The 17040-nt window shown below is 43.7% G+C and overlaps 1 protein-coding gene across 4 annotated transcripts in view; it reads right to left on the reverse strand.

The window, feature by feature from the left end:
- The window catches only part of LOC310907744 (SAM and SH3 domain-containing protein 1-like), a 524902-nt gene that overhangs the window by 104952 nt on the left and 402910 nt on the right, over nt 1–17040 (reverse strand). The window contains exon 1 of one of the 4 annotated variants that reach the window (XM_083858183.1): nt 15776–15884. The exons of the other annotated variants lie outside the window; for them this stretch is intronic. Coding sequence (XP_083714309.1) covers nt 15776–15871 — 96 coding nt within the window. The 5' untranslated portion in view covers nt 15872–15884. Of the gene's footprint in view, nt 1–15775; nt 15885–17040 lie in introns of those variants that run through there. 4 annotated transcript variants of the gene reach the window in all.

Consider the following 17040-nt stretch of genomic DNA (forward strand, 5'->3'; position numbering starts at 1 on the left):
CTGTGAGAACAAAACGAACATACAGACCAGACTGATTCAATAGACTTTCCATTAATTTTTATGGCATCTGAGGGTTGAGTCATTAAACTATGTGGCTTTACAGACAGAGTTACAAAAATAGATGAGATACTACTGTGTCAAGCTCTCTGCAGCATAGTTAAAACGGTTATAGATTCTGTACAATAAGCAGAAAGCACAGTGGTATACTTTGATATCAAAGATTTTGCTGAAATAACTGATACAACCCACAGTCACTCTAGACCCAAAAATTTCATATTAAACCACAGAGTTATGTAAGGTTATATATATATTTGCCCTATCTTAACATCAAAAAACTCTCTTAGTCTTTTCAAAATTCTGCAAATAAAGTTAACCAGTAGCACCATAGTCTTTTCCTCCTCTTTTACTATAAAGACCAAAGTCTTTCTCGAGCATCTCTGGAAAAATGTTTCTGAATGTGATTTCTGCTTGTCTCTCTGTAGATTAAAATAAATTTAAAAGCACACTACTGGGATCCCTCTCTGTGGCTTGCTATCAAGGAAGTCCTCTATAGAAAAAAATAAAAATATATGAATGCTAACAAAAAAGTTGCATCTATGCAAATGTACATTCCAACATACTTAAAAAGTTGGTATTTATCACAAGTAGAACCAGGTCCTGACAGACAAGAATATATGCAAATTTTATTCATGAAAGTTAGTTCAAAGCACTCTTAATGTCCAGCTTCCCTAATAACAGTATATTATCTTCTGTCCTCCTTTCCCTGAGGTGCTCTGCACTAAGGTCAAAACCCTTGTCTGCTCTGACACCTAAAAGGCCACCACCATCCACCAGACTGGTCAGCAGTCAGCTACAAGTAGCCATTGTCAGCTTGTAAAGCAGAACAAGTTAACTCCTTAAGCCATGTAATAGCTCCACCGGACATGACCTCTCATTAGTTTTGTCTCCCTCGCTCTCACTGCCTCCTCCTTTTGCACACTCTACTGAGACTTTTTCTCAAATTGAATGAAAATTTGTCACTTTGTATGCACCAGCTGCAGTGGGTTCTAGCCTGAGACTGGGAGCAGAAACAAATGGTAAACAAAAGAATGGCGAGGGTTAAGAAATGTACATATATCTGATAAAAGCACCATTAAGGAGATGGAGGTGAATTTCTTGTTTCAGATTTGGTAAATTTAGCATATATTACGGGGGTGGCTTCAGGTCTGAGATAAGTTAAGGTCTAATGAAACGGATATGCAAAAGGCAAACACTCAAGTAGATGATGAAATAAGTATTTCAGGGAGCTAGCCATATCAGCTGCAGTAGTGAAGGATGTCCCTTTAAAGCTCTTTTCCTTATATTTAGTAGTAGCACAGTATGACAAACCCAAATCTCTTGTGATACATGGGACTACATAACTGAGGTGTGAGTAATCATTAAAAGAGCAGTCTGAAAAAATGTAAACAGAAAACACGAAAAGAAAAAAAAAAAACATTTGGATATTCAAAGGCAAAACAAACCTGAGCAGTCGTCAGTATCTCAGAACAAGTGTGGAAGCTCAGCAAATCTTGTTTATAGTATTTCCCCAAGGTGTTAGAGCTCCTCAGAGAAACCAAACTTTGGTAATGGTTATGTGCTACTTTACCAACAAAACTACTTTTCCAAGTGTCAAGGCAGGAGAGAATGACTGTTATATTGAATTGCACTATGCTTTTCCCCTGGACAGTTTGGCAGAAGGAGGACATACCTTGTCCAGAAAAAGGAAAGTTCGCTCAAAAAGAAACTTCTCATCCTCCTTTCTCTGTTCCCCCTTGCTTCTTCAGTGCACTATCATGCACTCCTTGTTGCTTTACTTTGAGAGCCAGGCCCAGGATCCTGGGCAGGTCCCTATGGACAGCAGTTTCCCCCGGCCCACCGAAACCCAGCAGTACCGGCTTTGGAGATGCACCAAAGAATACTCCATGTCTTCCCTCATTTCTTACCACCCCAGCAGCTAAACCCTGCATGGGACCTTCCCCTCAACTACAACTATTGAAGGATAGAGGAGAGAGCACAGTCCTCTCTCACTCTGCAGCACAGAGAAAGGCCCACATTTCACATGGCTGGATGAGATTAGTACCTCATCTGCACTTACAGGGCAAGAGCTACGGGGCAGCACTTTGCATCCCCAACTCAGCAGTGAGCATCCCAGCATTTAGAAATGCTGCTCTTAGGAAGCTGGGTGTGACAGCAAGCACAATCATTTACTCCCACTCATGCCATTTTGGATGCTGACTTCCAAGAGGAAGATGTTCTCCGGCTATCCATGTTAAGATTTCAAAAAGGGCAAAGGAAATCTCAAATATCTGCCTTCACTTCAAGCTGTTTTTATGAAGCATGATAAAACACTGCTCTGCACACCCCAAGGCACAACAGGATCGCTCCTCTTTTTTGGGAGTAGGTATGGAAATCAGCAATCCCGGTTGAGCACCCAGCAGCACAGGGCACTTTGTGCCCCAGAAACGCAGCCCTTGATTTACTGTTGTAAGTGCAGAGGGCAGCCCAGCTGCCAGCCATGGAAAGCCAGAATGCTGATGCTGAAACTGCATTCTCAAACTTTGATATTTTTCTGTTTTTTTCCTGCTAGAAATTCAGCAGCTTGCAGCCTAGAGGATACACCCAACACTTCTACATAAGCAGGGACTAACCTTGCCTTCACTCCTACTGCTTCCTGACAGGACGTCTTTTACCAGGAAAGGAAACAACTGTAATTGAGCATGGCAGCAATCCATGTCTCCCCCTGTAATCTTAGCAGCAGAAGAAATGGCTTCCTGTAGCTCCCATAAGCAAGCTGTGCCCAGGTTCCCCTTTACCAATGCCACCCATCCTGCTTGGCTGTGCTATCCCTGCAAACCCTCACTCCTGCAGGGAACACGTGCTCTGCGTTGGCACAGAGGGGTAGAATTAATAAACTAGCTTAAATAGACACCCCACATTCATACAAACCTGAAACCAGAAAGGCTGACTCTGCCCTAAAGCACTTCAGTGAAGCCTCAGCTTTTGAGTCTTAACAGAGGTATGGCACTGTTAACACAGTCTCAACCACTGTAGGTAGCATACAGATGAACTAAATATAATACTGCTCATGCAAAGCTTCGTGGTGCCTGGCTCAGGTTTTTTATTGCCTTAACTAAGCTTCCTCAACTCTCTTTGGAGAGTGTTTTATTTAGGAACAGTAAAGCACAGTTATCAAGGGGTTTCAGTTCATTTAATTAAGTTGAATACAATTACACTCCAGTGGGTCTTAAAAATGAAGAATCTATTTAAATATTATTTAGATGTGTATCTTTTAAGTACCACACATTGCACAGGGCTTCATGTTTATATCAGTTAGGGATATCAACCTAGCTATAAGAACTCTATCACTTGCCAGCTTATAATCCTTTCCACTCTGGGATTCTGTATTTTATTTATTCATTTCCCTTTATCTGTGTACAATGAAGAAGGGCTTTTTGCGTTCCTGTGTGCTCTCACTGCTTCATCACTGCCAAAGCATTTCCTAATTAGACTAAATAGGCCTCTAACACAAATAAAAGAAGAATATTTCTGCCTATCAACAGAGCACATCCTACAGAGTCTGGGCTTGAATAATTTTGCAGTTGCCGTATCTCTCAGGTATTTCAAGCCCATATATTTCTGCAGGGGGGACAAGAAGGATATCATGTGCTTGTTTCAAGGAAGGGGTTAATCCTGTGGCTGCTGTCAGTCCAGTGGCTCTGCCCACTGATGACAGACATGAGGACAAGAAATCAAGCTGCATCTGAAGAAGCTCAGATGGGACATTAGGAAAAGGTTCTTCACTGAGATTGTGGTCCAGCAGTGAAACAGGCTCTCCATGGAACTGGGAGACATGGCACCAAGCCTGTCAGAGTTCAATTTCAATGAGCATCTGACAATGCTTTTAGTCTTATGGTTCAGCTTTAGGTACCCTGTGAGGAGCAGGAAGTTGGACTAAATTATCCTTATGGGTCCCTTCCAACTTCAATATTCTGCAATTCTATGTTGCTTTTACTGGAGACTGAATTAGTTGCTCAAGTGTTGCACATCACAGAGATGTATCTCAAACTGAGGCAAAAAAACAATTTGAAAAGCCCCATATGGCTAAAGAGGTCATAAAAAGCAGAAGTTGGCAGAACCCCAGTGTTAATGAAGCTCACAAAAAAACGGCATCTCTACAAAACCCGGTAGCTGATTCTTACTGACCCAAGGCCCTGAACTATAGGCTGAAAGAAAATAACTGTAGATAAAGACACTTGGACTTGGATGGCAAGCTAAGCCCTCACTTGAGCAACTTCTTTATGCACAGTGACATGAACATCAAAAGGAAAACATCCTGCTAACTAACCATTTGTCAGAACAGTTGTCATGCTGAAGAAAAACATCTCACCTAGTTGTAAAAGTGACAGTAACATGAAACAAAAGTCTCAGATGGAAGGAGTTTCCTCACAGACTCTGCTTCTCAGATGAAAAAAGTGACTGCAGTCTCAGGGAACACCACCCCATAAACCCAGCAGAAGTGGTAGGACAACCTCTGTACCAGGCTGCATCTGAAGCAACACAAAACCAGCAGGGAGCTTCTCTGAGCAAGAAGATGTTACACCACTTTTCACAGTCTGTGTCATTATCAGTTTCAAAACAAAGGATGTATAGTAAATAAGCTCCTTCATTCACAGAGAATTAGGATTTGAGAGAAAACAAGGATTTTCGCTGTATGATTCTTTCAAAGGAAAACCATATATTTTCAGATATGGTAATCTCTTCAAAGCTTGAGAGGTGCAAGGCTGGTTCAGAATGAGTTACATGTGAACAGGAAAACAGGGCATCAGACTGTCTCTAGGAAAATAGTAAATTGCTTTCTCATCCCCAGCTTGTTTCAGCTAACCAGCCCTCTGCTACCAATTACCCATTCAAAGCATCTGCTGGCAATACCTTGACGGTTTAGTTTCACATGACTCATACACTTCAATGGTTACCCACCTATAGCCTGCATTTGTCCCTAAGCAAAAACAAAACAAGGTGTGACCAAGTAGACATGAAGACTTACTCTGCACTGATATCTCTACTCAGTGCCTAAAATAAGCCTTTTCATTTCTGAACCAAGCATTATTTATTTCCCACGTGCTTCCTGACGTCCACACCATTCAGCCACCTCCTCTTGGCCTCCTGGAAGCCAGCCTGCACACTGACCTTCCCCTGCCAAGGTCCCGGTGCGTGCTCCAGCCGTTTCCTGCCATGAAGGCGGCAATTCTTCCTTTCACATGATCCTTCTAAATCCCTCTTCCTAGCAGTTGCAAGTTACCCTTCTCAGCTGGGACTCTTTTTGCTTTTCTGGCCATGGAAATACAGCTCTGGATACTGACTCACTGTCCCACCATCCCGTCATCGTCTGTTTCCGCTTTATATGAGAGGTATTTTCCTAGGAGGGGCACAAATCTGGAGAAAAACCCCTGCTTCAATCTTTTTTAATTTTTTGGTTTTGTAAGCTGCTCAAGCACCCCCCCCAGCAACAGATCTGCCTAAGAAAGGCAGAAGGGTCAGCAGGAGTTCACACACCTTTTTTCATCCCCCTTTCCTCTCTCTTTTATGAAAGTTCACAAAATAATTAACTATGTGTAAGGATTCTGCAGTAGTTATTAGGCTTGGCAGATGAAAAATGAAGATTTGTACAATCTTTTGTATTCTACATACACTGGAGACAAGGATTAAAACCCACGAGTAACTTGGCAAAGATTACTCGAAGAAAGTACCATTCCATCAGAGAGAAAAAGCAGCATTGAGAACATCCAACTTTTTTTTTTTTCCCTCCTACTTTTGGTAATCAGGAACTAAAACACCCAGTGAGACTCATCATTGACTAGGATAACAAGGATATGCAGAAGGATCCTTTTCCCTTCTCATTTATTTATGACCACATAGCATATGTGGTATGAAGCTATTCTTTATCATCACCATCATACCAGTATTTTGGTGAGGTCCCTGACCTTATGTTCCCTGTTATCTTCCTGAATTTAGATAGCCATCATGCAAAGCTTAGGTTTTACAAGGTTTATCCATCTGCACATATATACTCATTCCCTGACACAAAATCTAAACAATGCATTGCTGGGTTTGGGCTGAGGAGGAAACAATAAACCTCACTGAACTGAAACATCCTAATGTCCTTTCAATTCAGTACATATCAGAACATGGCACCACAGTGGAGCAGGACTTCAAGGATTAGACTCCATTTCTTGTCTCATTGCAAACCACTCAGAAAAAAGGCAGGTGTAATTAGAGAGGAAAACAGATTTTTTTAAGGATGGGAAGTCCTTTTGCATTACCTACAACAGAGCAGTCTCCACTGATTAAACAACAAACAAAACAGACCCTTCCCCTAAACCTCAGAAGAAAAATTGCCTCTAGAAATTTCCTCTCCTTACCAGGTTTTTTGGCTTTGAAATACAGTATCATTACCAGTCCTCTGATAAAATGTTACACAGAGACATCTTTCTCTCCAACCTTCCTATAAAACATGATATATCCCCAAACACACTCTCAAATCCCCAAACACAAGCATTGTGTTTTTCAAGTGTAAACATACAGTCATCTTGAAGATGGAAACTTGAAGACAGGAACCACAATTAACATACAACATGTGGTCTGCCCACACCCTTTCCTGTTTTACAATGGTTATTTATGAATTCTAAGGTGGGAAAGAAACCTAATAATGGAGTGGAAATCACAACCTCTAAGTGTTGGTGGATATTATGTATGAATTCAAATACACATAAAACAGGGTTTTTCTTATTTTCATCCTCAGACATTATAAACTGTAGTTTAAATGAAAGGATTTATCATCAGCTTTCAGAGCTACTGCACTAAAGTGGCCAACCACTAAAGCTCCAAAACTCACAAACATTAAATATTATTCTGCATAACTGAAGGCTGTTAAGTCTATGCAGTGATATTGACAACAACATGAAGCACATCTAACATAGATGGTGAAAGGAGATGACTCTTAATTTAGCAATAGAAAATAAGTATTCTCAATTTGCACTCCATCCCTAGGATTGCACTAGAAATTTCTGGTGTGAACCCCTTTTGGCTGAGTTGCTGGAAAACAGCAGGCACAGAATCCAAAGAGAAGGATAATGTTTCAGAACTGTAACAGATATGGATAAACAGAGATAATTAACAGGCAGAACACAAATATCCAAACATCTCTGCAAATGTAAAATGTGTAAACCCCACGGATTCTTCAGCAGTGACATATAATTTCTAAAGGTATATATTGTGACTCACAAGATACTACTCTGGCAAGCAAAATTCCTTAAAAGCCTGAAATGCCTTTTTTTTTCTCAAGTGCAATGTAATGCTATGCAATCAGCTCTGGCATGTGTTTTCATCCAAGCTCCAGCTGTGGATGTGCACTCGCTGACAGAACTTTTAACAGCGCCACCACGGTGCAATGAGCTCTCATGTTTCCTCCATCGAGTTGTGCTGGGGTTGTAGTGAAGTGAAGAGCAGGGTCAGCCTGGTGCTGGCATTGAAAGGAGCAGGAGGCTCAACTCATCTGAACTTGTGAAAGAACAACAAAAGATGCATTTTCCTTTTTTCCTAAAAGCCTACAGGCCACACACTGCTCTGCTATAAATAAGCTCATGCCTTAGGCTCCTGAAGTTTTAGGTAAACAGTGCAGAGAGTAGACCCTTTATCTTTTGTTTACCTTTTGTTTTCATCATACCTATCAGCACTGCATAAGGCATCTTCAGTCGCAGGTGGGAGGGTCAGGAGCATCTGGCAATCAAGAGATTGCTTATGTACTCTCAACTTAATATTGTAACAAGCATGGTACTGTTTCCACTATCATCTATCAGCTCTCATCATGTTTGCTGCAAAGATTTCAAAGCATTGCTTTTATTATTATATTAAACAGTTACCTAATCTCCTTTACACACACTCCCACGCAGGAAGAACATACTCCAGGTGGAGAACACTGTGAGGTCAAAGATTACTAGGCTGTTACCTACCAAGACCAAAAAGCACTGTATATCATCTTAAGTACAGTGACAATAATGAAACATAAAAGGATGTATTCATATTCTAGATAATTATATTACCATGCTTGTAACCCTCATGGTGTATGTTTACCCACACACAAAAACAGATACATCTTCTCCATCTGGAGGCCTGATGATGCAAACTGATCTCAAGAGCATATCTCCATGTCCATGTAGGGCCACAGAGAAGTCAATCACCAAAGTCTAATGAGCTTGCAGGAGAACAGATCTGCAACAGCACCCCAACCAGATCACACTCAGATTGTGACATGGGTATTAGAAACCAGTTCTCCAATTTATTGTATGACTTTCCATTAAAAAGCCTGAATGTGTGATTTATAAATCATTATTGTATTATACTCTTAAGCTTGTCCACTCAATTTTCCAGCTACCCTGCTTAAAACTCCTTCCCAGATATGTTACACAATCCCCACTCTCAATTTCCAGCTCTTCATAGGAAACATGCCTCTAAAACTAGTATGTAGCTCAAAAATGCTTATACAGGTGTCATCAGAATTTAAACCATTAAGTATTTTATTATACTAATCTTAGTTCAAATAAACCCGATACATTAGAAGTCTGTGTTTCAAAACACAGCAGTAGACAAAGTTCTGCTACTACCATAAACCAGGAAAAATGTTCCTCTTGCCTCAAGAAGATGAAGTGCCCACACCTGACCCACACCACAGCAACTGCACTGTGGGGGAAGAAGGCACAGGTAGCTTATTTTATTTTTAGTGTCATTATTTTCAGTAATGGAAATCTGTGTTGTGAACCCTTGTGCACAAAACATGTTGCAATTTTTCCCTGCCAATGAGTTATCTCTTGATGTCAGGTAGAAATATCACACAACATGTCTACATATATTTTTATGGAGAACACATTTTTATAGTAGAAATGTGATTTTTAGACTTGCACATATGAAACCCAGTTTCTTCCTTTTGTCCATTTTCTCTGGAAAAACATGGAATCCAGATCCTTGCAAAGCCACCTCAGCATCCCTGCAGTCACAATCACCTTCCTCCTCCTCCCACCACTAATAATGCCAATAGACAAAGCAGCAGGTTCATTAGTCATCAGCTGTGTCAAGCAATCACCAAGAGGGAAATTGTTAGCAGCATTCAATGTTAAAACAGGTATTGTGACAAATCATTTTGCTGGGTCATTACAAAGTAATTCCTATTCCTCCTTGTGTTACCGAACCTCCTGAAAGATCAACACCGTGTGTACTCTGTGGCCATTAATACTATCTCAACAGGGTAAGCAGAAAAGAAGGCAGCCTGGGCTGCTGCATGAAGGAAAAGCTACAACCAGAGACTCCAAGTGACAAGAGGGTGCCCCAGAAAGCTGCAGGAAGCCAGGCTGGGTGCACCAGCACTGAGTGCCCTCTCCTCCACAGTGCCACCTCTGAAGGCAAAAAAAACCTGAAGGAACATAGCCCAGGGCACAAACTGGAACAGTTCAACCTGGGTCTGGAAGGAGAGATTCTGACTCAAACTCCTTTGCCCTGGGCACTACCCATTTCCCCCATCCCTTGGCCCTGTGCCACATCCAGTAGTGACCCCATGCTCAGTTTCTGAGCCCCAGTCCCTCCACTCTGCTCCTGTTTGCACAGCACTTTATACAATCAACACTAATTTACACATATTTCTACACAGCATCCGACTAAGTTAAATTTATCATTACCTTCTTCTGTAAAATGTCATTTGCTCGAAGATACACTAAAAATAAGAGGTTTTCACCTGGCTGTAGAAAATGGCAGCCAACACGTGTAGCATAGTATATTGCATTCCATGTAATATAAAGTCCTTTAAGTGCTCATGGGCAACACCTTTTCTTTTTCCACATCAATTTCCACATTTTCTTTCCGTTTAGAAACTGTCATTCTTTTCATATCCACATAAGGAAGAAGGCATCATTACAGGAAAATTCTAGCAACCTTGTATTCCACTGCTCTTAAAAAACAGAGCAAGCTTGGTTGACTGACTTTCAAAAGACGAAAAAAGTATGAACAAAAATAGTATTTCCAAGTTATATTCACAGCAAATCAGCAAGAGAAAGAATTTGCTTTCAAGAAAGAATGAAGGTGGGCACCAGAACCAAAAGCTCTTATCACTCCTCATGGTGTAGGGTCTTACAGGGACTAAACTCTCTGATGGAGACATCTGTTTCATGTGCCCTGACATGCAAGAAAAAGCCTAGACCAAAGGTTATCTCTGTGAGCTGTCTTTCCTCATAAAGGGATTAGCATTGCCAGGCACAACATTTCATGGAAAGGCAAAGGAGATACAACAGGTTAAGTTTAAATTATAATATTGAATCCAACACCAAAACTGACAGTCAGTCACTCTCTCTTTAGACTTCTTTATTTGAAAGCAAAATACTCTCCATGGTTTTGTAAAATAGAAAACATAATATCTGCTAGTTGGAAAGCAGAGGCCAGGCCTTCTGAGTTTATCCTGATTGTTGCAAGTGGGATATGCTTTAGAAAACATACCCCAAATAGAAGCTGGAACAAAAGTGCTTTGAATCAGAATGTCCCAAAGCGCTTTAAACTGAGTTAATTACACAGTGCCACAGGCACTTTGCCGACATGTCATCCATAAAAATCATAAAACCCAAGTATATTGCATTTTCAAAAGCACATTCTACCTGAAGCAACTATTCAGTTGCCTGCGTATTTCCACAGAACTGTGCTGAGCGTCCAAGATCTCAGCTGGAGTGGCCTTTTGGTGCCAATCTGACACCAGAAAAACAGAGTCACCCAATGAGAAACTGAGAGAGCAACAGAGCAAAGATTTCCTTAGCAGGTTACAGTGATTTAATGAGGGTTTAAGGAAGAACAATCCTGCAAGAAGTCTTTGGCTGGTGTTAGCTGCCACAACTCCTCCTGGCAGTTCTACAACTGCTTTTATCAGTAGGGGATCTACTTCCCTGATCTTTCCAGATATCCAGACTCCCTGGCTTAATATCAAATTCCTCTTCCCAAAGTATGTTAGCCAGTATCCAATTACATGTTATCACAGTAGCATTATCAGCTGGCGTCTTTCTCTCTTTTGGTTTTTTTTTTTTTATTACTTTGATAAGAAATTCAAATAGTCACTTGAACACAGAGACCAAGATAGATTATATATGTAAATAATAGGGCTCTTGGTAGCCAAGTGAGCTTTCTTATCCTCAAAATACTCTGTTCTCTTCAACTAACAGAAGATGGTGGGAAAGGACTGGTTTTCTCTCCTCATAACTGCAAAATACTATTTAAAAACTTTTTTTTTGGTTTCAGCTGTTGCAATTGATTCAGTAATTTGAAACAAAAAACTAGCTACTGCTTTGAAATAAAAAGCTGGAAAGACTTCTAATTCTGTGGCATGTCTTTCAAGTACTGTTGTATCTTTTGTATCTTGGCCATTGAAGACAAAATCTCCTCACACAAAAAAGACTTTTTCCAGTGAAACTCCTGTTCTATTAAATTGATCAGAGTTTTGCCAGTGATTTAATTAATGTCAGGATTTGACCTGATATCTCTTATATATATACACACACGAAGGAGAAACTTTGCGTCAACAAGAGGGGCACTGGAATGACTTCCCTATGCTAAAGTCAATAGCCCACGCTTCGAAAGCACATCTTTAAAAGAATGAAGTTCATGATTTCCATTCCATATTAAAATTTGTTCTCAGATCTCATAACATAGAAACTTTTAGACCTTTATCAACAGAGTTTACTATCACCACATCAGTACATGATTTTATGCCCAAAATATCCCTTTTTATAGCATTGAGTTTTGGTGATGCAGAGAATTTCTTTATTACTACTCACAGTCCACCTCTCTCTAAAACCTTAGTACACTTCCAACATCCACCGTTGCTTTGAAACACTGAAAATTATAATTATCCCATACATTCCAGCATGTGCTTGCTACAGACTAAGCAAAAGCTTTTGGGTATAATTTTGTTATCTAGCAAGCTCTGTTAAGAGCACAAATAGCTTGAGGTGCTTATACCACAGCTGCACCTAAGGAATATTTCATTAGAAAAGGGAAAGGCCACATTTACTTCAGCAAGACCTAGTACAGCTACAGCTGCAAGCATACACTCAGTATTTATCAAGTATAGGGCTATAACATGACTTCAAAGTCCATAAAATATGCTCCTTACAAGCAGCACTTGACAACTATTTGCTTCCCCTCCAGACCTGGGATCTGTCATCACAGGTTCCTCCTAATGAGGTCCTATTTTAAGGAATGTAACCAGAAATACAGAAACAATGAAACACATACTTATCCACATAGATATGGAGAGGGGCTCAATTTGTATTTCAAGTAACTTCAGTACTAAATACCAGCTGGGTGTGAAGGAAGCTATGTCCTCTCCTCCTAATTCAGCACCTACAGCAGACACCACCACACTCCACAAGGTCTCCAGCAGGGTCAGTAGGAGGAAGGCAACACCTTCCCCTGCTGTACCCCACTGCTTTAACTTCTCAGTATGAGGAGGGAAGAATCAGGCATTTTAGGATTCTATGAAAAACATCTTGTTTACCATAATGACAGCAAATTGCTGGAACAGGCTGCACAGAGAGATTGTGCAGTTTATGTCCCTGGAGGTTTTCAAGAAACAACTGAGTAAATCCCCAGGCAACCTCACCTGACCTCGGAGCTCTCCTGTTTCAGCTTGAGGTAAGGCTAGATGCTGTCTGAGGTTCCCTCCACCCTGCATCATCCTACAATCATGGCTTAAGAATGCATTTTTCTCTTTCATTCCATCAACAAACTTCTGATGATCACCTTCTTTCTTAATTTCATTCTAGTTTTCTCCTTCCAAGATCCCAGAATCATAGAATGGTGTCTGTTGGAAGTAACCTTAAAGACCATCTAGTTCCAATGCCCCTGCCATGGGCAGGGACACCTTTCACTAGACCAATTTGCTCAGAGCTCCCTATCCAAGCTGGCCTTGAACACTTACAGCAATAGGGCACCCACAACTTTGGGGAACTTGTGCCAGTGTCTAAGCACCCTCACAGTAAATAAAGAAATTAGGATATTAGGAAGAAATTTCTTCCTAATATCTTACCTAAAACTACCCTCTACCAGTTTAAAGCTACTCTCCCACGTCCTGTCACTACATGCCCTTGTAAAAAGTCTTCACGTTTGTTGTAGGCTCCCTACAGGTACTGGAAGACTGCAACTAGGTCACCCTGAACCCTCCTCTTCTCCAGGAAAAACAACTCCAATCTCACAGCCTTTTCTTCACAGGAGAGATATTCCATCTCTCTGACCATTTTGGCAGCCTTCCTCTGGACTTGCTCTAACAGGTTTATGTCTTTTCCTGTATTGGGAACCCCACAGTTGGATAGAGGACTGCAGGTAGGAGTCTCACAAGCGCAATCTTGTCTCTTCTCTCCCTCTTCTAGTGCATTCCTTCGGTAGCCTCCAGGCTGCTGCAGGGCCAACCTGCCCAGCGTATCACTCCACCAACTTTTTCATTTATAGAACCATCCCCAGTGAATCACTCTGGTATCTACATCTGTGCTACCCAGACAGTTTGAGTCATGAACTGCTACACATCCCAGAAAATTAAGACCCATGCTTTCACATAATTGACAATGCAAAAGAAGTAAGCCAGCTATACAGCCCACTGATGTGGCATCACGGACAACAACTAACCAGCTAACAACTAACCTCCCATTTGGAAGCCACAGCTCCAGTCTACTGCTTGCCTTTTGCAGCACAGGTTTGAAAGAGACAAAGCTCTGTACAACATAAAGATGAGCAGTGGAAGTGGCACTGGAGCTACCTCTTCCTTGCCTTCAAACAAGGACAGAGCACTAAGTAAGTTTATACTCAGTTCATATTAGGACCTTATTTTGCAGCCCAAAAGACTAGGAACTCTTTAAAAATGTACATCTGAAGAGAACTGACAGCATGCAGTGAGATGACTTCTGTCTTCCCTCTTACAGGAGACACAACTAAACGTGTCTTTTCGTATTTGTAATTGTGTTGCAACACAAAACACTGAAGTAAGAAATGCTAATAATGCTGGGTGATGTTTGCAACTGATATAAACAAGCAACTTCTTAACCATGATTCCTTTCTGTAAAGCTGACCAACTCTAAGACAAATGATTTTAGCATAATTTTCTTAGAAGACAAATAATAATTTAATAGCTCTGTTTTCCCAGGAAGGAAACTAGTTTGTATGGCCAAAAGAAACCAATTCAAATTATTAGTTGTGTGACAATCAGATCTTTTTCTGCCCTGAGCTTCAGCATGCTAGGCTGTTGGTCTGGCCTCCTCAAACACTCCTTCCCAGGCATCCAATAGCACTTTGCTCTTACTAAATGCAGTACTGAAACCTGCCAGGAAAAGAGAGAAAGAGACTGTTCATAAAGTACCAACTGTGTGCTCCATACAAACTGGCAGAACTGACTCTGCTTGCATTCTTAGATTAAAATCATTTACAGTGAAAAAGGGTACGCAGTTGGGTGCTATTAAACTCAACGTCAAGTCAAGGGAGAATTTCTCTGAAGAAAAAGAATGAGACAAGTTTTTTTAACCTGACTTTGAATATTAACAATAAAGTCCATGTGGTTAAAAAATAATTAAAAAAAAGCAGCATAAAATGCTAATTAAATTCTCTGTTAGATTCTATAACATTTCTTCTGCATTAGATACTATGGGTTTACAATTCATTACGTTCCATGGCAGTTTTCCAAACAGTATTTCTCATAATATTCTTGAATGTCTGCTGGTTAAACGTTAACAACAAAAACTAACACGCACCAAGCCTATTCATTTGCTTTTAAAAGGAATAAACAGGCACTCCACTGTTGATTACCACATTCCTGTATCACTGGCAGGCTGCCAGCCCCAGTACGTATATAACGTTAGTATTTGTTTTTTGCTGAGTGGCAGTCCTCTGCCGTAATTATCATCTTGCACCTAAAGTAAATATTATTCTCTCGCTGCAAGTAGAAATAAAGGATTGACTCTTCCTGTATTTTCACTGTTTGCCATCCAGTCCGTCCTGTCGGTACGCGACGTGCCCATTAAACCTAATTCCCTGAGCCCTCGTTACTGGGGCCATCTCTTTTGTCTGCAGCCAGTGAATTACGAGGATTAGTCCCTCCTCAGAAGATCACCGGCGCAGAAACTCCGCGGGCCGTAACCGAGCAACTCGTCTCGGACAAACTGCGGGGACTGAGGGCTGCGGAGCCGGCCCGGGAGCGCCGGGAGTGCCGGGGGCGGTGCGGGGCCCGGGACAGCGTCCCCCGGCCGGGGCTTCACCCCAAACGCGTGCGGGGCTGGCAGAGGCTGCGGTGACCCCGCCCTCGGCCCGAAGCGCCCCGGAGCGGCGGCAGGCCGGGCGGCGGGGCACAATGCGCCCATTGATCGGCCGAGCCCGCGGGCAGCCCCTGCCCTGCCCTGCCCGGCCCGCTCCTTCCCCGGCCCCTCCGCCCCTCCCGGCACCGCAGCCCAGCGCTCTGCTCCGCAACCGCGGCCACGGCGGTCACCGGCACCACCTGTAGCTCTGCCCGTGAAGTTGGTTTTCCTGGGACGTGCGCGCCGTACAGGACGGGCACGCTCCAGCTCGGGCAAACTCCGCGGCAGGTGCCGGGAAGAGCGGCGGGCGCTCCGCAGCATCTCCATCCCCGGCCCCAAACACCCGTCCCGCGGCGGGCTGTCCCCGCGGCCGCCCCGGTCCGCACCGCACTCACCAGGATGCCCATCACGTCCGCCCACAGCTGGGCGAGCACCTCGGACGTGCCGCTCTCCGCCGGGGCGGCGGGGCCGTCAGCCCGCTCCCCCTCCATGCCCCGGCCCGGCCGTCGGATCACCGCCGGCTCCCCGCCGCCGCCGCGGCCGGCCCGCCCCGCCCCGCCATCCTCCCCCGGCCCGCCCCGGCCCGCCCCGGGACACCGCGGGACGGCCCCGCCGCCGCCGCCCTCCAAACTTTCCACCAGCGACAGGGCGGCCGGCAGTGCCGCTGCGGCTCAAAGCCCCTCCTTCCCCGCCCGCCCGCCCGCCCGTCCGGGGGCTCGCCCGGCGCATGGGGCCGCCCCGGGGCGGCAACAAAGGGCCCAGCGCCGCCCCGGCGGCTGCTCGCACCCCCAAAGCCAAGAGCCGCAGTCGGGACTCAAGTGATCCCTGCCGTGGCTCTTGTTGTTGCCATCATCGTCACCCCTGACGGCCGGGAGAGCCGGCGGCCAAGTCAACAGCGCTTTCTCAACACCGGGGAAAGAATCTCTGGGGAGAGGTGTGAGCCGCACGCCTTACACGGCGGCAGCGCAAGGGACACCCTGTCAGTTCGGGTCTAGAGTTCGGGTACCGGCACCGCATCGTTCCCCTGAGGAGCGGTGGTTTGTCACCTATCGCCCTTGGGGAGGGACTGTGATAACGCTGCCCCCCCTCCGTCTGTGCCTCACGCTCCCTGGTACCACCTCCAATCCCCATTATAGTCGAATTAAATAATTACTAACTACAGACAGCAGCAGCGATGCACCTGAATTCCACTTGGGAGACTGCTAAGTGCCCACACACCCGCAGTTCTTGGGGAAGGCACATTAAGTAACAGTGGCCAAACCTCACTGCCTGTGGATGGAAGGAGTGGCAGAAGGATGACCTGAGGACCGATCCACCACCACACACCTCAACCCCAGCTTCTGCTGTGACCAGCAGCAAGGAAATCCTTTACTCTTAGCGCTCATTCCTAAGCTTTGAAATCTTTAGATGCTTCTTGAAAAGCTACTGTTTCGAGCTGCCATTTATTGGAAGCACCTGTCTACACGGGGTGGCGGGGAAAGTGATGCATTTAATGGGTAGGCAGCTGTCACACACTGGCCCAGCATTTTGAGAGCTCACAAAGCTGAGCAGTCAGTAGATCCTCCAACATCCCTCCTGCCCTGCTTACTGCCAGGCTGTACATGCCCTGCACACCCAAACAGGACTCAGAGTCTGCCCTAGAACCTGTGCTCCCCTCCAG

This window comes from Zosterops lateralis (genome assembly GCF_965231275.1).
Source record: "Zosterops lateralis genome assembly, chromosome: 3".
NCBI classification, from domain to species: Eukaryota; Metazoa; Chordata; class Aves; order Passeriformes; family Zosteropidae; genus Zosterops; species Zosterops lateralis.